This window comes from Polypterus senegalus, chromosome 7 (assembly GCF_016835505.1).
Source record: "Polypterus senegalus isolate Bchr_013 chromosome 7, ASM1683550v1, whole genome shotgun sequence".
Lineage (NCBI taxonomy): Eukaryota > Metazoa > Chordata > Cladistia > Polypteriformes > Polypteridae > Polypterus > Polypterus senegalus.
This window is the reverse complement of record NC_053160.1, coordinates 26,429,231-26,450,557: the sequence shown is the minus strand read 5'-3', so window position 1 is coordinate 26,450,557 and position 21,327 is coordinate 26,429,231. Positions and strand designations below refer to the sequence as shown.

Here is a 21,327-nt window from a genome sequence, read left to right as displayed (position 1 = left end):
AAAGCGCTTTACAATAATAGAATTAAAGAAAAACACAACATGAATAGAAATAAAACAAATGAACATAAATAAAATGAATAATATATGGAAGTAATGTTACATAATCACAATGAGGAAACCATCAGTATTACTGAAGGTCACAGAATGCAAGTGAATAGAAATGAGTCTTAAATCTCATTTTGAACAGTTCAATTGTAGACGACTCCTTTGTGACGAGGTAAAGAGTTCCACAGGTAAGGAGCAGCAGCTGCAAACGCTCTGTCCCCCTTAGTTTTACACTTGGTACAAGGGACAACAAGATACAATTGACCAGAAGGTCTGAGCACTCTAGATGGCTGGTGTAAAGCACACAATCCAGATAAACAGGCAGGAGCAAGCCCATGTAAAGATTTAAAAACTAGCAACAAGATTTTAAAATCAATTCGAAAACTGACAGGCAGCCAGTGTAAAGAAGCTAATACTGGAGAAACAGAGTCATACTTTCTTGCCCCAACCAGGAAGTGAGTGGCAGCATTCTGGACCAATTGTAACCTGCGTATCGGGGATTTGCTAATCCCAGAATACAGCGAGAGTTGCAGTAATCAAGGTGAGAAAAGATAAAAGCATGAGTAGCTTTCTCAAGATCCCTAGCAGATAAAAAAAAGGCTTGATCTCACCTAATAGACGAAGCTAGAAAAAGCAACTCTTGACTACAGAATTAATCTGTTTCTCAAAAGAGAGGATACTGTCAAAGATAACACCAAGATTGCGGGTTTAAGGTTTGCAAAAGACAGAGAAAGAGCCGAGAAGTCCAAGACCAATTTGGGCTTTAGCTGATGGACCCACTATAAGCACCTCTGTTTTAGTTTGATTCAGATCAAAAAAATCTGAAATGGTGCTATTAGGAGCCACACAACTTATTAATGATCCATAAAGTTCAAATAAAGAATCATTATTTTTAAAAGTGTACAATACAGGTCAGTAACTCTGATCAGAGAAATTAATCTGTTGTTGTGCGTTTCATTAATGTCCCATCTATAACTTCACATCCACGAAATAAGGTCACTAATTTAAATGACCTAATCTGTTTCCTTGTAAATGATGGCTTGCTTTTTCTCTTTTCTCATTATTTTGACCGTAATTGCATATTCTGTTTTAATGTTTTTTTTTAACAATCTTCTATTCCAATTCCGCCACCTCTTTTCTTCTCTGCTCTTGTCTTTGCTGTCAGCAATTTATCTCCATATGTATCCACACAAATAAAAAAGTGAGACCGTTACTTAAATGTAATACTTCTGAAATCATATTTTGGCTAAGTAACTGCTGGCTATAGATTCCACCGAAAGCAAAGTAACACGGGAGACCGATAGTTTCACTTGTAATCATTCAAAATTCAAAATAAAGGCAGTTAATGTGGGGAGGAGCGCAACAGACCAGGTAAGGCGCTCAATAAGGAGCTCCACCCGTCTTAGCAGCATCGAGCGCGTTCATGTGTGCCTAGCGGAAAGTCCCCGAGCCGCTCTGTGAGTTCAGTTATCTGGGGGTACTTGTACCAGAGAAGTCATGTCGTATTCTTTAGAACAGCGTATTTTGATCGTGGAGCTGTACATGCGAACAGGCTCCTTCTGGTCGACATGTGAAGGGTTCTTGGAACAATACCCTGTGGCGAGCGCTCCTTCGAAACGCACCATTCAGAAGTTTGTGGAAAAGTGGCGTACGACCGGTTCTGTGAGCAGTGCAACGGGATCTAGGAAGACACCCACCCGTATCCCGGAGGCTGTCGCCGACACTGTGGATTGCATGGAAAGAAGTCATTTTGGGTCGACACGAGGATTATCACGAATGTCAAGTCGACGTGAGCGAGTTAGGGCGCAGAGAATCTGGTATCAGCGCCGGTGGGGAGAACTATCAGCACAGCCTTTAAAACGGTCAGTAACGCCTTTCAATAACAGTGTCTAATAATAATAACAATAATAATAATAACTTTTTTCAATGTTACTTTTTATCTAGCTGAGTTACCCGTCTATGACGGTTAGGGTTACAGCTTCAGAACTGTAGAAGAATAAATAATATTTGACTTCATTTCTAGAATAAGTAGTAGTAGGGTGTTGTACCGTGTTAGCCATTATGGATGCAATGAGAAGTCAAGGAAAATAACACCTTTTATTGGCTAACTAAAGAAATTACAATATGTAAGCTTTCGAGGCTGCTCAGCCCCCTTCTTGAATAAATATTGTAACGTGCAGGCAGTGCTTTCTAACCCTGTCTGAGGGCAAGGGAGGACTGGAATGGGAGGTTTCTAATTGTTAGGGGCGGACACACCTCGCAGGGGATGTTTTTTCTTTTGTTTTTGGTTTGGTGTTCCGTGTGTGTGCTGGGGGTGAAAGGATTCACAAAAACTAGCAACAAGATTTTAAAATCAATTTGAAAACTGACAGGCAGCCTGTGTAAAGAAGCTAATATTGGAGAAACAGAATCAGACTTTCTTACCCCAACCAGGAAGCGAGCGGCAGCATTCTGGACCAACTGTAACCTGCGTATCAGGCATTTGCTAATCCCAGAATACAACGAGTTGCAGAAAAAATAAAAGCATGATTAGCTTTCTCGAGATCCCTAGCAGATAAAAAAAAGGCTTGATCTTACCTAATAGACGAAGCTGGAAAAAGCAACTCTTGACTACAGAATTAATCTGTTTCTCAAAAGAGAGGTCACTGTCAAACATAACACCTAGATTGCGGGAGAGGATTCCCGGAGTCAACGAGATTGCTCCATTTTTTGTAAAGGACCAATTTAACCAAAATAAAACCGAAGAGGCCCTGACAGCTGCGAGTGCTCCTGTTATTATTTACCCGGATCGCTACAATATAATAAATAGTGGCGGTCTGCAGCTAAACGGTTATTTCGCTCTTCTTGGCTTTCAGTATTGCGCAAAACACGCCTTCAGCATATCCTGGATTTAAATTGGTTCTCTTTCTACAAGGCATATTATTTGAAAATGAATAAAAGCGAATCAGAAACAGCGAAAATGATTAACTTTTCAAGTCCGCTAGTTCGCTCCCAGGGTTAGTACCGAGGTAATGTGTACACTACAGTCGCTGTCTGCCTGTCATTTATCTCTTAACTTTCATGATAATCTGTTTGTATACATCGTTGATTTGGGAGTCAAAATTTAAGAAAATAATGTGTCGCATAGCAAGATTTCTCAAAGAAGTAAAAAAAAAAGACCTATCTTCTGATCAGGACCAGGACGAGAAGTTGCGTGAAAGTCAGTTGAGTCGTTCTCGAGTGATATCTGGACATCCATTAAATTACTCACACACAGACATTCTTGGCTTTATTTTAGAGATATATCTCTGAGCTAATTTTTTAGTAAGCCACAACTTTTAAAATAATGGTTCTTTAATGGCGTTTTATTGGGTCGTGTGGTTCCTCGTTGAACTATTTCACACTAAGAATAATTTCATTTTTGGAAAGGTTCCCTGGGCTTTGAAAAGGTTCCGAACATGTTAGGCAGGCGTCGTGGTTAAGGATGTGGAGGTTGTGGGTTCAGATCTGGCTACTGACACTGTGTGATCATGAGCAAGTCACTTCACCTACCTGTGGTCCAAATGAAAAAAAAAAATCAATCAACCAATCAAAAGAAATGTCACCACAATATTGTGTGTCACCTTGATATGAGTGTCAGCCAGATAATAAGTAATGATAATATAAAACCTTTAATGTATAGTGCAGGTACTAACAGATCAAGAAAACCTGAACTTATAATGTGTTATTTTCGTTTGAGCCCATCTGAATTTTACAAATCTACATATTATCATCTATTCATGATTATTTAAGGACCCTGTTATGGATCTAAAGTTTCTTTTTGGAACCTTTATGTGGATTGTTCGTTTTGGGAACTGAAAATGGTTCCCCTATGGCATTGCTCTAACGAACCATTCTGGCACCTTTAATTTCAAGAGTGCATCTGATATATCTTAATAAATTACTGGCTTGTTCGTATTTTTTGAAGCATAAGTAAAAATCTGAATACATCAGGACCATTTACTGCGCAAATTAACTTCACTTATATTATTTTTTCCAATCTATGTTTGCTGTGCCGTTACAAGAAAAGTTTTATTAAGGTTGTCTTTCTAGCTGCAAAGTAATTCTTTTAAATTCTAAACTTTCATATATCTGTTGTGGACAGCAGAGGGAGCTCCAGCTCCCCTAACACCTGACACAAAGGCTTGGACACAAGTATAAAAACACAGTTTTTATTATGGGAAGCTTTTCCTTGGTAAGTGTTTCCCATGCCACAGCCAGAAATACAAAGTGCAGTAGTATAAAGTACACAGTAACACTTTGTCTCGTTTTTCCTTATTTGTTTCTCTCACTCTCTGCCACTGCCTCCTGTGCTGCTCCCAGCAAGCTTCTTTTTCCTCCTCCTGACTGTTGTTGCCCGATGTGAGGCTGGCAGCTCCTTTCAAGTAATACCTGGAAGTACTACTGGTGTCCCAGAGCACTTCTGGGTAAGGCGGGAGCCCAACAAATCAGGGCTCACTGGACCTCACAGTGTGCCCTGGCAACAGAGTGTAATTGCAGACCACAGTACCTATGAGGTCAGTCATGTAATGCCCCAACATCACAAAACAGCCATTGCATTAGACTATGGTTAACATTAGGGCCCCGTTACACTATGGTTAAGATTGGGGTTGTGGGAGGGTTACCTGATTCAAAGGGTGTTTTGTGACTTAAAAGGTGGCCATTACCTGACCTACGTCGTAGGTATTGCAGGCTGTAGTTAGACCCTTCTCCGCCCTGGAGACACCCAGAACTCCAGTTCCCATACTGCCCTGGGAGAATCCAGGGCACTGCTGCAAGCCGGGGGGCTGGCATCTAGTGTTCCAGGGGAGACAATGCCGTGTGTATGCTGTCTTCCCCTGTCCTTCCACCATGATAGTGTCCCGGCTGTGAAAGGTTTGCAACAATCAATCACACTGTACATTTTATTGGTAGTTTTTTTGTTTTTTTACTATCCGTAAAGGTACAAATAGAGTAGTAAGGAATATAAACGGAAAGCTTCATTCTGAATTACGTTTCATCTGCATAAAAAATATTTATTTGATGAGCCATGCACTTAACATCTAATTATGAAAGAATTACTGAAAGATAAATATTTATTAATATTATCCTCAAAAGATTTAGCAAAGTTTTAAATTTCCCCTTTATAGTTTGAATATGCATTTCTAATGTTAAATATGTAATTAAATCAAATAGTCACTAAATAAAATAGCTACTGTTTAGTATTATGTACTATTTTTGCTGGAAATTTATTGCATGTTATTTCCTATTATTTTCCTTTAATGAATAACAGCCACTTTAGTTCATTATTTATTAGCGTCTTTCACATAAAATCTTCCAGCAGCTACCTTTGAAAGTAAATTAAGAAGACTACTCTCACATAGATTTTCAATCCTCTACTATTAATAATCAAATGGACCTGATAAATCTTTCTTTTATACCCCACTGGCTGTTTTCTACTCAACTGGCTTACTACTTATCCTAATTTTATTAACTCATTTTAAAATACATGCGTAAAACACAAGTTCTGTCTTCAATCCTGAAATTTGATATAATGTATGGACTGGAAGCAGTCAGTAACCTGTTGGTAGTTTTATTCATTCCGTTCCATCTTCCAAATCGCTTATAAAGAGCAGGAGTGCGGGGATGTTGGAGCCTGTCCCAGAAAGCATCGGGTGCAAGGCAGGAACAAACCCTGGACGGGGCGTCAAGTCCATGGCAGTGTGAACATAGACATGCAGACACACAAACACACACACACTCACTTGGGCCAATGTAGCAAAGCTAATTCACCTGGCCTACATGTAACAGTCATCTGTTAATACTTCATTTGTTTAATCACCACTGAGAAAATTGTTATTAACTTCATAACTCATCATTAATAGGAGTATTCGTAAAAGAAGCAGTCAAAATATTTGCCATCAGGTTTACCACGTATATCAGATTTAATAAAATGACTTTATTGTTGTTTTTACTAATTCTAGTAAATTTACAGGATTATTCAATCTACTAGCAACTTGGCGCGCGTTACGCTGCGCGTTGGATGACCACAGTTGAAGGACTCAATCGTAAGGACCTCTCGTCGGGTGTCTCATTGGCACGCTTTTGCCTCTTTCTTTCGCGATCACGCAATCTGTCTTTTCTCTCTGTAGAGGTTTCAGTTGCCTTTCGTTGTGCGGCAGAGACGCGTCGTTGAGCTAATCTGTGTGAATGCCGAGTGTCCGTTTCTTGCGAGTGACTGTCACGCCTTTGCCTGTTTGCTTCGTGATCACGCTGTAATGTGTCCTCTCTCGCAGCAGCAGGTTTAGTTGCGTTTCGTTTCAGCATTGTTCCGTAAGGTCTCCTCCGTACAAGTGCACATGGGTAGCTGAAGATGGAAAGGCATAGTGGGCATAGTGAAATTCACGAATTGGTGACCAGGGGAACCATCCGACTCAGACGCGGGGCTCGAAATACTCAAGTGCACATGTTATTTATAATTTAATTTTTTTTTTTGTTTGTTATGAACTTCCCCAAAAGAGTTGATCCCTTTAAATAGTTAATAGTATATGAACAATACAATCTGTTGTAGTACGGGCGTTAATTAGCGTCACACCTCATAACCTGCATACACCACGTGTTTGACTGTAACGCCAGAAGTGCGGTGGACGGTGTAACGGTAGGTTGTGATTTCTGTTTCTTTCGTGACTTTTTTATTTCATTTTCTTGATTATTTAATAGGCAGAGGGGAGAAGACGTTAATGTGACGCTCTGTCTATTTCTTTACTTTTGTTTTGAAAAGATTTTCGGGAACAGGAAAAATAAAAGCAAAGGGGAAAGACCGGAGGGGGGTAAGCAGGAATTCTGAGAGGGGACGGACTGGGGCTTTTCTACGGGGCGGCTATACAGCCAAAAGGAACGCAGACACGGACACGGACACCACGCTGGGCTTTTATTATATAGATTTACCCTTTGAATACTCACTTATTAGATAATGTCCTTTTATCAGAACAAAACTGAATTTTGTTTTTTAAATATATCTAAGTATATTATTATAATTTTAAAAACATCCACAAACAAACTGCATATAACTTGCTTTGTCTTGTTTGTCTATGAGTTACCCCTCCTTGTGGTTAATTATTATTTCAAAAGAAATATGTTGGTGAAAGTGAAACCGAAAGTGAAAGGATCTTCTTGGGAGTCCACAGCTCAGATTATAAGAGCAATACGCCAACTAAGGCAGACACTTAAAACTCTAGAAAAAAATTGAACAACCTCGCCTTTTAAATGATGAAAGAATGACAGAGCTTTGCCAGTCGCAGCGGGTAAGTCAGACGAGCACAAGAAGGTGCTTTCCAGACTCCGCTCCACCAGTCACGGCATGCCAGTCTGACTTCTGAAGAAGTCGCTGAAGCGCTGGCACAACAATCTGCTAGTCAAATAGAATCTGCTTGTCTAATAAATACCCAAACGTTTATTTAATTTTTGTTTTAAATTTTATTTTAGCCCAGCATTTTTGATTGGTATCTAATAGTCATCTATAAAATCACTAATTTTAACACTTAGTTTATAACAGATTTTCTATACAGAAAACTGAATTTAGGAAATACTCATAGCACTTAATCCAGGTTTGCTTACTGTAATATTGGGAAATGGTCATGTCATATAAAGCTCCTTACAGACTCCAATCCCATTCACCAGCCAATTGAAAATAAACCTTTGATCACCTTGTACTTACAGTATATACAGTATCAGCATATTCCTGTTCAATCATTTAAACAAATCAGACTGACCGCATTTATTTATTACAATAACATTCTCAAAAATACTGTACTTACTCCGGTTTAGGGTCATGGGAAGAGCTGGCGCTTATTCTGGCAGCATCTCATGGAACTCAGGAACCAGCCATGAACGATCACATCACAAGGCCCACTCACACACACACACACGACCAATTAAGAATCATCCATTAACCCAACATGCATGTTTTAAGTAATGTGGGTGGAAAGCCCCTGGGGATATGTGGGGAAAAATACAAACCCACAGACAGTGACTGGATGGGGGATTAAAATCCACAATGCATGTTCTTCACGATTGTTGTTTCATTTACATATATGTATGTATGTTACAAATATTAGATTGACTATGTTCATGTTAAATTTATTTTGGATAATATTGCACACATGAATACATTGTTTTTTGTAATTTTAGTTGAATGTGTTTTTAATTGTGGACTTAAATGTGACATAATGGAAACATTATAATTCTTTGTGCTCATAAATGCAAATAAAAATAATTTCACAATAAAAACATTTTTATGAGTTTAATTTTGCATATATGTGTAAGTTGCAATTAAAATGGTTTAGAATGAATTTCTTAGTAATAATGCAGCTTAGTGCTATTCCCTCTATTCTTTGTTGTGTAGTTCCAATTCAATGACCTGTTTTAAACAGAAAAGGCTTCATATGTACCTGTGACCAAAGAATCTTTAAACTCCTTGCATTTTGTGTGAAGGGTAGGGGGAGCCAGAGAGCCCCCAAACCCCAAACACGAACACACAAAACACAATCCAGGTTCAAGTAAAGTGTGTTTATTATACAATACCTCAGTATAATTAAATAAACCAGTTGTTGCCTCTTCTTTTTCTTCCTCTCCTCTCCCTTTTCCACACTGCTCTCCTCCACTTGAGTGTTGCCTGCCTTCTTCCCAGCTCTGACTCACCTGGACAAGTCAGGGTGTTCCTTTTTATTAAGGACCTGGGAGTACGTCTGGTGCCAGGGCTCTGGCCCGTTGGAAGCACTTCTGGGTCATATGGCAGTGTCCAATAACAGGGATTGTATCTCCCTGCAGCGCCCTCTTGTGGCACTGATGGACCCCAGCAGGGGAGCGTTACTGGAGTACAATTATCGGCATTCCCTGCTACCATCTAGGGCAGGGGTGTTGAACTCCTAGCCTGGAGGGTCCCAGGTTTTCATTCTAACCCTTTTCCTAATCAGCGAGCAGTTTTCGCTACTAATTAACTCCTTTTGCCTTCATTTCAATAGCCTTGTTTTTAAGGATTCAGTCCTCTGAATTGATTCGTTTCTTCATTCAATGGCAGCCAAACAGAAATGAGATGTGAAACGAGCCAACAGATGATTAGCTAAACTGGAATGTCAAACTCCAGCCAATTTCACTCCAACCAGTTTCTTAATGAGAAGCCCATTCTTGCTGTTAATTAAAGTCGTTATTGAATATCAGGACTTGTTGCTGCTTTCATTCTGCTATAGCAGACTTGATTTTCTGTTTTTTATAAGACCACCGTCAAGATGGTTTGGTGACCCGAGCAGACCAACATGACCGAGACGTTCACCTTTCTTTATTTTCAGGTTAGCTGGTCATATGGCGGCTTGTTCTGTGTCTCATTATTGCTTGGCTGCTCATTAAGGGAAAAGAAACAACTAAGAGGTCTGACTCAAGTTAATTAAAACTTGAAGCAAAAGAAGTTAATTAGCAACAAAAACGGCTCACTAATGAAGAAGATGGTTAGAATGACCATTAGGACTAGAGTTTGACACCCGTGATCTAGGGAATAAACATCCCCCCAGAGACTGCCCTTCCCTTTTATCCCGGTCAGGGATGGTACTAGAAATACAGTGTTGGCCAAATTATTATAATATTTTGGTTTTCTGCAGTTTTTGTCGATTCAAAGCTAAAAATTACCAATATGGTGCATTATAAATGACATGCAATTCTTCGTATTTGTAGTTACTTATGTAAAACACAAACCAAATAGGTTTTCAACACATATTTAGAAAGTTTTATAGGAAATTAAGGTTTTGTTTCCTTGACACCCTAAATGTCATCCAAAATGTCAGTATTTTGTCCAGCCTCCATGTGCTTTAATCACTGCCTGTATTCTGTTAGGCATGCCTGCAATCATGTCCTCTGCACACTTTTTAATGTCCTTGTCGTGAAACCATACATGTAGAAGGCGTTCAATAAGATGTTGTTTGGTTGTGATCCTGCATTCATGCATCTTATCTTTCAGCATCTTCCACACATTCTCTATGGGATTCATGTCCGCACTGTTTCCAGGCCAGTCGAGCAATTGGAGTTGTTTTTCTGCCAGGTACTTCTTAACCTTTTTGGATGTGTGGCAAGGGGCATTATCTTGCTGGAAAATGACATGCTGATGAGATCCTTGAGTCCAGTCCCTTAACTGAGGAAGGAGCCGTGTTTCCAGGACTTGGATGTATTGATCCTGGCGCATCGTTCCTTCCACGATGTGCAGACGACTCACGCCGTGAACACTGATGACACCCCAAACCATCACAGAAAGTGGGTGCTTAACTGTCTGTTTAACACAATCTGGGCGGAATTCCTCACCAGGACATCGGTGCACAAATTGAGCACGGTCCTCAAGGATATGCATCGAACTCTCATGTGTGTTCAGTTATTTATTTAGTTAATTAGATTTTAGATAATTGTCACAAAATTATTGAAAATATTCCAGATGTGTTCTGAAGCAATTCTTACCTTTGACCAGTCTTGTGAAGTCCAGTCAGAATACTTTTTCGCCCAGTCCAACCTCTTCCTCTTCATTGTCGTCGGAATCAGTAAAATATTTTCATCAAACTTCTTGGAAATTGTGTCTTTGTTCTTTCATAAGCAATTCTCATAAACACTTTAAATACTAGTTATTTTTTTTAATAAAAATTAACGGTTTTGTTCAACTTTGGAGAAGGGACTAATAATTATGACCTTAATTGTATATTTTGATTAATAGTAATATTGTCACGCATGCATAGTAAGTACAGTGAAATTCTACTTACATGGCCATCTAACACGCAATATTTGAGAACATGCATTTAATAAAAATAAACATATTTTTCATTGCTATATTAGGAACATTCACATACTTTCCTTTTGTCACATAAATTTATCATTTTAGATACATATGTAGATAGATAAAACTTTATTTATCCCCCAGAAGGAAATTTGCCTTTTAACAGATAATCTATAAATACATAAATAAATATGTATATATATAATTATATATACACACACAAACAATATGGTCTGAAAACAACCCAAAATGACTAAAACGCAAGAAAATTAAAAAGAAAGAAAACTTCCTCCTTGGCTGTCACAGTTCCAGTGACACAATATGCCTGCGTATTGTCATTGGTATAAAGGAGCCCCCATTGTGTTTCCTGACATACTTTTGCTGAGCAATTTGTTGGCTTAACCTTCTTAGCATTAGACCCGAGCATCACTCGGTCTGTAAAAACAGTGCTAAAAGCGTTAGTCCCGAGTGTCACTCGTATAACGGTATAGAGACATGTCAAGCTTAAGACCTAAGGATTACTCAGGCCATAAAAGTGCCAACAGCGTGAGTGCCGAAGCATTACTCGTGCAACAGAAAAAGCATGTCTTGCCCGAGTGTTAAGTGGGCAACAGTATAGATGTGTCTTCTCCTAGCTTCATAATGGCATCTTGTAAGAAACACCTCTCATCAGAAATGATGACGAAGCAAGTCTGTCTTCAGGCAGCGAAATTGAAACAGTCAGTTAAATCAAAAGCGATTCGGGGAATCAGAAAGTGATGCTTACGTCGCTCACACATGTGCAGCTCATAATATTATTTGTATCATTATTACACTTTCTACACTAATGATATTGTACTTTTAGTGTTTTGCAGTAGAAAGATGACATTTAATAAAAGTGTCACTTTTCAAGCAAAAAAAAAAAAGCAACACGTTTTATATGTTTTTTGAGAAAAAATGTAACACTAATTACAGTCCTCAGTATCAGTGTGTTAGAAAGAGGATGTGCAACATTGTTCATAATGGCATTCAGTTTTGTGTTAATTCTCTCCTTTACTGCGACCCCCAGGGTGCCCAGAGTGAGTCCTATAACTGAGCCTGCCCTTTTAATTAGCTTGTTGATTTTGGTGGGCCTCTCTTGAAGTGAGGCTATGAGCCGGCAGCCCTCACAGAGTCGTAGAAGATGTGAAAACTGCCACTTCCCACAATAAAAGAGCCTGCTCTGCCCTTTTCAAAATACACTTGGTCTGAGTCTAACCTGTCATTAATGTGGAACCCCAAGTACTTCTACATTTTTCATGCTACTTGATATCTGTGCAGTGCAATTCATCAGTTCTTTGATCATAGCCAACCAAGAAAAAAAAAAACAATTTAAATGTATAGTATTCAGTTTTAACAGATATTTCCCATTCATCTTCACGTTGCACTATCTTTATTTTTAGGGCTCTTTTTTATAGTTGCAGCACGGCTGAATCGCAACAAGGTGTGTTTGAGCTCACCCTGCGATGGGCTGGCACCCTATCCAGGGATTGTTCCTGCCATGCGCCCGATAATTGCTAGGATATGTTCCAGCTTCACCATGACCCTGCTGTGGGGAATGCAGGTTTAGAAAATGGATGGATAACTTTACCCGATTTACCTCAGCAGAATGTTTTACAATTGTTCGGCTCTCAGGGTCTACACTTCCTTTGCTTACTTTCAACCCGAATACAGTATACTGATACGTGCGCTCCCTCAACTCCACATTTTATTTATCATTTTGTTTAATTAAGCGCCCCGCTAGCTCCGACACATCTGCCGATCCCCTTACAAAACAGTATTTTTAATAACCTTGACAATACCGTTATTATAAAAGACAAGTAACATTACGTGCATGCTCACTTTAAAACGTACAAAACACAGACTTTTACTCAAAAGTAAAATTACGAAAAGTAATCTTTCTTTCTCTCTTCCTTGTGATTGAAAACGAACTTGCCACAGCGGTCTTTATCATTTCAGTTCCTACTCGTCAGCATATTTAAAATGAACAATTACACGGTCTTAATTATCACTTGGCATTATACATACACTGTGTTTATCCATCCTCTAACCCGCTGAATCCGAACATAGGGTCACGGGGGTCTGCTGGAGCCAATCCCAGCCAACACAGGGCACAAGGCAGGAACCAATCCTGGGCAGGGTGCCAACCCACCGCAGGACACACACAAACACTAAGCACACACTAGGGCCAATGTAGAATCGCCAATCCACCTAACCTGCATGTCTTTGGATTGCGGGAGGAAACCCACGCAGACACGGGGAGAACAGGCAAACCGAAGCGAACCCGGGTCTCCTAACTGCGAGGCAGCAGCGCTACCACTGCGCCACTGTGCCGCCCTATCACTGTGTTTATTTACTCACTAAATCTAAGTTCTGAAGCTGTGCATTTTTTCATCATTAAAAATACTAAAAGGCTATATTTGCCAAGACATTTTACTGACTGCATGTCTACTATTTCCGCTTTCTTCACGTTTGCCAATTTTAAAGAATTCATACGACAAAATCAAATGTTTGTGCTCTTTTTTCGCCTTCCTCGCTATTCATCATAACATAACTCTTACTACACAGACACCCATCACCTTCCGATTTTGCGCCGACAGTCAGACTCAACACCCTAATCAGACACGTGATAAATCACGTGATTACGAAACCCGGAACAACTCTCGTTGACCTCTGGCGTCACACGGAAGTCTCGGTGCATTGGTTGTTTGTAAAGTAGAGATTCTTGGTTTTTTCTTAACCCTTCCTTGAAAAGCATATGCGTTTGAAGAAATCGAAAGAATTTGTGCGAAACAAGCTTCCGTTACTAAGACAGCAGTGTAACGCCATGAATTAATGAGTGTTAGAGGTACGTATGTGCATTTAACCGTGTCTGAGCAGTTTGTGGAACAGGGCTGTGCATGTTTATGGGACGACCCACGCTTTGAGGATAATTGGAAGATACGAGCTAAGTAAACATTCTGAAAGTAAATACTGTAATTGGTTAAAAATACACAGCTAATTAGTGTTTGCATTTTGTGTATTCTTCTGTTTGTGTGAAGACGGAGTGTATGTGTTCTTTCTGCATTCAAACTCGCGTTAAACGTGCACTACAGTCCTTGTTGTGTATTGTTTTACAATCGTGGGAGGAATTACAGAATCGTCTTCTATTTTTATGAGTGTTTTCCCACGTCATGTTGCCTTTGGGTTATTTGCTTCTCGCAGAGTACTTTTCCCTTTTCAGTTTCCCTCTCTTCAGAAGTTGGTCCATTCGTCCGCTAAACGTGCTGTGAATGTGAGCGCTCCGTGATTGACAATGATTCGAAATTGCTCTTTGATTTATGTGGTAAAACCTTAGTATTTGAAATATTTGTTTTAAATTTAACAGATCCTAAGCTGTTGGTATTGTCAATGTTAACAGGGATAATGTTTTTTAGGTGGTAATTTACTCGAAAAGATTGCCTTTGTGTTTTTTCCTTTCTTTTCTTTGATAGTCCCGTTCATTTAACAAGAAGGGTTCATTTGAATATTAAAGGATCCATGATGACACTTAAATCTCAGTGTTGCCAGCATTCAAGTTTCAGTTTATTTTTACACGTGCACACTGAAAAAATTATCTGGAACACTTGTACACTTGCTTATCCTTGCTATTGTAGTCCGTTAGTCATGTGGCGGCAGCACAATGCCAACAATCATGTAGATGCAGGTTGGGTGTGTCAGCTAATGGTCACATCAAGCACCAGAATAGGAAAAATATAGTACTGTATAAAAGGATTTCGACTCTTGCCTAATTTTCTGGTGTGAGACAGACTGGCTTGAGTATTACTAAAATTACAGCGGTCTCTAGAGTTTACTCAGAATGGTACGAAAGACCTCCAGTGAGCGGCAGTTCTGCAGATAGAAACACTTTGTTAATCGGAGAGGTCAGAGGAGAATGGCCAGACTGGTTCATACTGACAGAAAGGCTACAGTAACTCAGACAACCACACTCTATGACTGTTGTGAGAAAGAAATCATCTTGGAATATACAACATGTTGAACCTTGATACTGATGGGCTGCAACAGCACAAACAGTTGGGTCTACAGGGGACACAAGCTCAATGAAAACTGGTCTGATAAAGACTGGAAAAATGTAGCCTGGCCTGATGAATCTTGATTTCTGCTGAGACACACAGATGGCAAAAATAGCGTGAGTCAATGCACCCAATCTACGTGTGTTAATAGCTCCGGTGGTCATGTTGGTGTAATGGTGTGGGGAAAGTTTTCTTGGCACACTTTAGGCCCGTTACTTCCAAGCAATCATTACTTGAATGCCATGGCCTATCTGAGTATTGCTGCTGAGCAGATGCATCCCTTCATGGCCGCATTTTACCCATTTTCTTAATGGCTACTTATATTAATCTGCCATGTTACAACCAAATGTCATGTCATTCTGGTTTGATGAAAATGACAATGTGTTTAGTGCTCTTCAGTGGCCTTCCTAGTCACCAGATCTGAACCCTTTGGGATGTGATGGAATGGGTGATTCACTATATCACAGCTGACAAATCTGCCGAAACTGCATGATGCAATCATGTCAACATGGACCAGAATCTCAAAGGAATGTGGAATTCATGCCATGAAGAACTGAGGTTGTTCTGAGTGCAAAAGGAAGCCCTACCCTGTATTAGTATAGTTTTCCTAAGAATATGCTCATTGAGTATAGGTAGAGGCAGTGTGTTCCAAAAACACACCATGTTCTTGTCTGTCTTCTTTTTGTATTTTTGCTTATAAAAATGTTGTTTATAATGGATAAACTAGGTCATTCTTTTCCCATAGGAAGAGGAATAAATGTGTGAAGACGGAGAAGAAGATTATGTTCCCCCACTCATCTCTCCTGGATCGCTGTTCATATCCTCCTAAACAACAGCAAAACAATGACTGTTTTACTCGGTTTCCAGTTAACCTTGCACCTGTTCTGTTCCCTACTCAGCAACTGATTGAGTCAGAGTACAATTTTATGAATGCCAAGTAAGTATTCTGTAATTATTTTATTGAATCCTTAATTGTTACATGTATTTTTAAATAGCAATTTTCTTTTATCTGACTTTTGTTGTACTTGCAAATCTAATTTCTTCTTCTTCGTGTTCCTTTTCTTTCGGCTGTTCCCGTTAGGGGTTGTCATAGCAGATCATCTGTTTCCATATCTTCCTGTCCTCTACATCTTGCTCTGTCACACCCATTACCTGCATGCCCTCTCTCACCACATCCATAAACCTTCACCTCTTACCTGGCAGCTCTATCCTTAGGATCCTTCTCCCAATATATCCCGCATATCTCCTCTGCGCATGTCCAAACCAACGCCATCTCACATCTCTGATTTTGTCTGCAAACTGTCCAATCTGAGCTAACCCTCAAATGTACTAATTTCTAATCCTGTCCATCCTCGTCACACCCAATGCAAATCTTGGCATCTTTAACTCTGCTACCTCTAGCTCTGTCTCCCGTTTTTAGGTCACTGCCACTGTCTCCAACACATATAACATCGCTGTTCTCACTACCGTCCTGTAGACCTTCCCTTTCACTCTTGCTGATACCCGTCTGGCACTTGCAAATAAACACAAAATTCTTCACTATGATAGTATTTTGTTTAACAAGTTGTCACCACTATTGTCTTGCAGAATCAGACATTTAATATACATCTAGAGACAACCATGATTGAATTTTGCTTAAATGTTTGTGAGAACAATTGAACAGCTTACTAAGTGTCACATTTCTAAACCAATCTAATGTCTAATAAAGGTGGTAGAGATTTTGAACTGCAAAAAGCAAAGGTGCTTTCATTAACCTGGTTCGACAAAGAGCAAGCTCTGTCTACAGCATAACTCTCCAAAAAAGCCCCCAGTTAAACATAATTGTGTGTCTTATGTGCTGAATGTTGCATATGTTAAAAGTAAACCTAATGTGTTGCATGGGAAAAACCTTGCAGTAAAATCAGATTATACATTGGTATTCGGAGACTTCAATGGACTTGTGGAAGTCAATGGATTTTGCTGCAGGTGCTGTTATTGACATAGTTGATGTAAGGTTGACAGAATTGGCAGATATGTTTGTGAAAATATGAATTTCCAAACTTGTATTCAAAATAGTCTGTCATGCCTCATCAAAAGGAGGCAAAAAGGGTCGTCGGCAGGAGAGTTCATAACAGATAGCCAACGGAGATGCAGATTTTGTTACTGAAAACGCTCAAGCAGTAAATGTGCTCAGTGAAACTGACACCACTCCCAACAGAACCACAGAGGATGCTGCACAGTATCCACCTTCTTCCAGCGTGTTTCTCTATTATATAAAAAAAATCTTTTGATGAGACTTTTTAGGAGACAAGACTTGACTTTTTGGAAAAGATTTGTTCAAGTCCCGCAAGACAAGAATATTGCCATTATATTTTTAAAAGTCACGCACTCCTAGCAACCATTTTCAAACAAGACCACGGTACTCTCGCCTCTCAGCTTTGTGAATGCCTTTGTCAGACACACTTCCTGCTCTCTCAGCTCAGCTTATAAATTTTAACGTTTTCCTCACTTTAAGTTCCCAATTAAAGAAGACATATTATGTCCAAATCTTATTGAAGAATTTCATCACGAAGGGTTATCAATAGAAAAATGAGTACACAGGCATTCCTAGCACCTAGAAACGAGGAAGTCAAACGAATTTGCTCCAAAAATGTTGATGGGTAACTCGTCAAAATGGTTAAATGCGTATCAATAGACTATGCTGAAATAGTTGATGGTGATTGTGCGGAAGATGAAAACGGCAATTTAGAATATCACAAAAGATATCTACAACCGTTAACACCGTCCGGTCTTCAGTATATACATGACACTGTTTTAAATAGTGATAACATATAATGAAAATTTCATGTTCATCGGAAATTCAAAAATTAACCGTCTTAGCCTAAAAACCACAAGCACTCTGTCTGCATACCTTTTGTTTATTAAAAGTCAAAGTGTTTCAACTGTTGAGCGAAACTGGCAATCACTGCTATTTAAATTGCATGGACTAGGGGAAATTGGAGTCCAATTTTTAAAAAGAAACACCATGGGCCCAGCAGCAGCTTCCTTGTGCTGTTGCTTTGCCACAGACTCTTTCAGTTTGGATCAATTTTGTCAACCGCATTGGATTAAAACTTTAATAACTAGCATACATTTCTAAATAAGTATAAGTAGGTTTCGTATGATAGTGTTGGCTCGTTTTTTGCTATACAAAAATGTACTTCCTATTAAGGCTTTCCTGTGTTGAGCTAGTGCATTTGTGGAACACTACACAATGATCAAAAAACCACTTTCTCAAATTTTTGGTTAAAATACACATGGAGGAGAATTTTTCCTGTATATTTGTGGGAATCTTCTGCTGAATGTGGTGCAGCTGCCATTGTGATTAGCATGCTTGAAACAGTACAGAGAGTTGTAGCCTGCCAGCATGCAATGTGGGGAGGGGCAGGAACAGTTAGTCTCTTAAGAACATATAATTCAACTGAAATGTTTAGTCGGTTACACCAATTAATTGTAGCAGCCTTGTATCATAGTTTGAGAATGAGGTTACTTCTGCCTGTCTTTGAGTCCTAATGAAAGAACACAAACCGAGTTCGATCATTGTGGCTGTGAGGTGTTTGATTTTGACGGCTCATACATGAAGTGATCTATAAAAACCACTGTCTGTTTCACCTTTGTCAATGAGCAAAGTACTTTTTGCAGGAAATTTGTGATAACTTTTTTTGAACTGGCTGGAGACTTCCTGAGTTACAACAAATTTTCCAAAGACACTTGATATGATAGTATTGTTGGTAACATATTTGTAAGTAATACAGCTGCTCATCTTACAACAGAAAGAGCCTGATGGTGAAGTGGGGTTCTGCTTTGTGTAACAAACTGTGGACAGGAAGTTTGCATAAATTAGGTCGTTGTGCAAGAGATGCTATGTGGATTAGGGAAACACAAAATGCTTTATAAGGATCCCGCTGTAAAATGGTGAAATTTTGGTTTTGGTTCAGATATGTGTTCTGGATCAAGTAATTTTATTCAAGACATTTTAAGGGTACAATATAAATTGTGACGATTTCAGAAATCGATCAGGATTGTCCACTGTTGTCAGTTTTATATTATTTGCAGTTGTTATTAAACTGCTTTCCATTTTTTTTCCATAAAATTCACAAATGATAGGAATTATAAGGGAAAGGAATAAATGTTTCTTCACAATAGTGATGTGGTTGTGTTCATCACTGGCCTAAATTAATCATTGCCAATTTATGTTAAACATTAAATAACAAGTGTACTTTTTCCAGTATACTCATACTCACTAACGTGTTATAATATATTACAGTGCTTTCTGCCGACATACCATGCTCCCAAACACCACCACACACACACACACACAACTATTCACATATTTGGGAGTTACATTTACAAAGAAACCTAAAGATCTGTTTAATCCCAATTTTTGAAGTTTCTTGGAAAGCACTAAGCAAGATGTTAATAGGTGGTCAACTCTTCAGCACTCAGTATTGAACATGATTAATTCAGTTAAACTCAGTAATCTCCCTAGAGCATTCATATATTCGTTAATGGATCCTTTTTTATTATAGAAACTCAACTCCCTTGTACAGCTTACTTGGAAGGCAGAAAGACCACGTTTAAACAAAATACACTATAAAGACTCCGCTTTACTACTTGGTTATGAATATTTGTAATTTGAGACATTAGAAAGAACATGAAAAGTGCATAAGTATTATTGGATCTGGAAAGCAGATCTTGAAATAACTGTTTCTTGTATGCTTTACTTTGAGCTTCAGTCATCAGTAGTTATCACCAATTTACTAGTAATCAGATTGTGCCTCACTCAAACTATGGAACCAATGTAGAAAGCAATTTAATTTACACAGTTGTCAGATGCTCATTTACATTTCAACTTTGTGGCTGAACCATCCATCAGTTACACAGTATTTAAACAATGGGATTTATTTGTTACCTCAATATTTAGAGATCTTTATATTCATAATGTGTACAATCATGTGGAAAAAGTAAGTACACTTCATTAAATGTTTTTTTTTCCTTACATTTGTGGGCATATCAAGATTTGATTATGTATAGATATTGTTTAAATGAAAAAAGGAATGACAATTTGAGCTTGCAACTTTAAAAAGAGCAGATGTGTAATTTCCATACACTGAAAAAGTAAGTACACCCTTGGCTATAATAGCCAGTGTTGCAACCTTAAGTAGGCATTTCTTTTAAGTGTCTCCTGGTCTCTGATATCAAAAAGTTGTGTTTTTTTTTTCTTCCTTTTTCTCCCATCTCCTCTGTACAGGATCGTTTCAGCTGTATGATGTTTGAGGGCTGTCTTGCGTGCACAGCCTGTTTCAAATCCAGATTTTGATTTGGCTATAACAAAACCCTCCATTTCTTTTTTTTTTTTTTTTTTTTTTAATGGCCATTTTTTGATGGATTTACTGGTATGTTTAGAGTCATTGTTATATCACAAAGTTCACTTTCAGTTTAGCTTTAATCTTCTGAGAGATGGAGAGATGTTCTCTCATTATTCTCTGGCACTCTCTGGGTATCATGAAGAATTTATGGGGAATTTTATTATTGTGAGCTGTCTACTGTAGTCCTCGATGGGGCAAAGCAACACCAAACATTTTCACTAAATGCTGTCTTTGGTTTTCATCAAACATGTTTTTTTGTTCTGTGGCCACATAGCTCTCTCTTTCCCTCATCTTTCCAGAGTGTGTTATTCCAAAAGTCCTTTCTTTGCCAACGTGTTTATGGGTAAACTTTAGTTTTGCGTGGATGTTCTATCTTGGCAGCACATGTTTATTCTTCGCAGTCTAGCCATGTAGAGCTAATTTGTGAAGTTTCTTTTTAATGGTAGACTTGTGCACTTTGACAGCAACAGTGGCAAGAGCTATCTTTTGTTCCCATGATAAAATTCTGGGGTCCTTGGAGACTTCTTTTAGCTTCTTGATTTCTACTCTTGGGCTGATCTTGCTGGGCAAGCCTGGCCTGTAGAAGCTGGCAGTTGTTGGAAGTCTTCTCCACTTGTACAAGATCTTCATGACAGCGTAATGTTTCATTTCCAGTTGTTTAGGCTTTTTTAAAATCCCTTTCCAGACTCGTAGGCACCACTAACCTTCTTTCTGAAGACCTGAGAGTTATTTCGTTGTAGGTATGGTGATAATGAGCGGTTCAAAAACAGAGCAAACAAAACTAAATGTATGATGATTTAATAAGATGGGTTCAGACAAAATCTTTCTAATGATGTCCTAATCATGCAACTAATTTTGTGCACCCAATTCTAATTTTAGGCATTTAATGTAGTGAAAAATGTAGAGGTGTATTATTTTTCAGATGTAAAAATTGCATTTATGTTTATTTAAATGATATAATGGACTACAAAATGTAAGTGTTGGTGTGATTTGTTTTATATTCCCCTATCTGTAAATACTG

General features: G+C 38.8%; 1 protein-coding gene across 3 annotated transcripts in view; it reads left to right on the top strand.

Annotated features, from left to right (window-relative positions):
- The first annotated feature begins 1,527 nt into the window (after positions 1 to 1,527).
- tent2 (terminal nucleotidyltransferase 2) overlaps positions 1,528 to 21,327 on the top strand; it is a 65,455-nt gene continuing 45,655 nt past the window's right edge. For 2 of the 3 annotated variants that reach the window (XM_039758376.1, XM_039758377.1), the window contains exons 1-2: positions 1,528 to 1,907; positions 15,665 to 15,856. In XM_039758376.1, the coding sequence (XP_039614310.1) occupies positions 1,543 to 1,907; positions 15,665 to 15,856 (557 nt within the window). In that variant the 5' untranslated portion in view covers positions 1,528 to 1,542. Of the gene's footprint in view, positions 1,908 to 13,544; positions 13,716 to 15,664; positions 15,857 to 21,327 lie in introns of those variants that run through there. The other variant, XM_039758378.1, reaches the window with a different exon arrangement.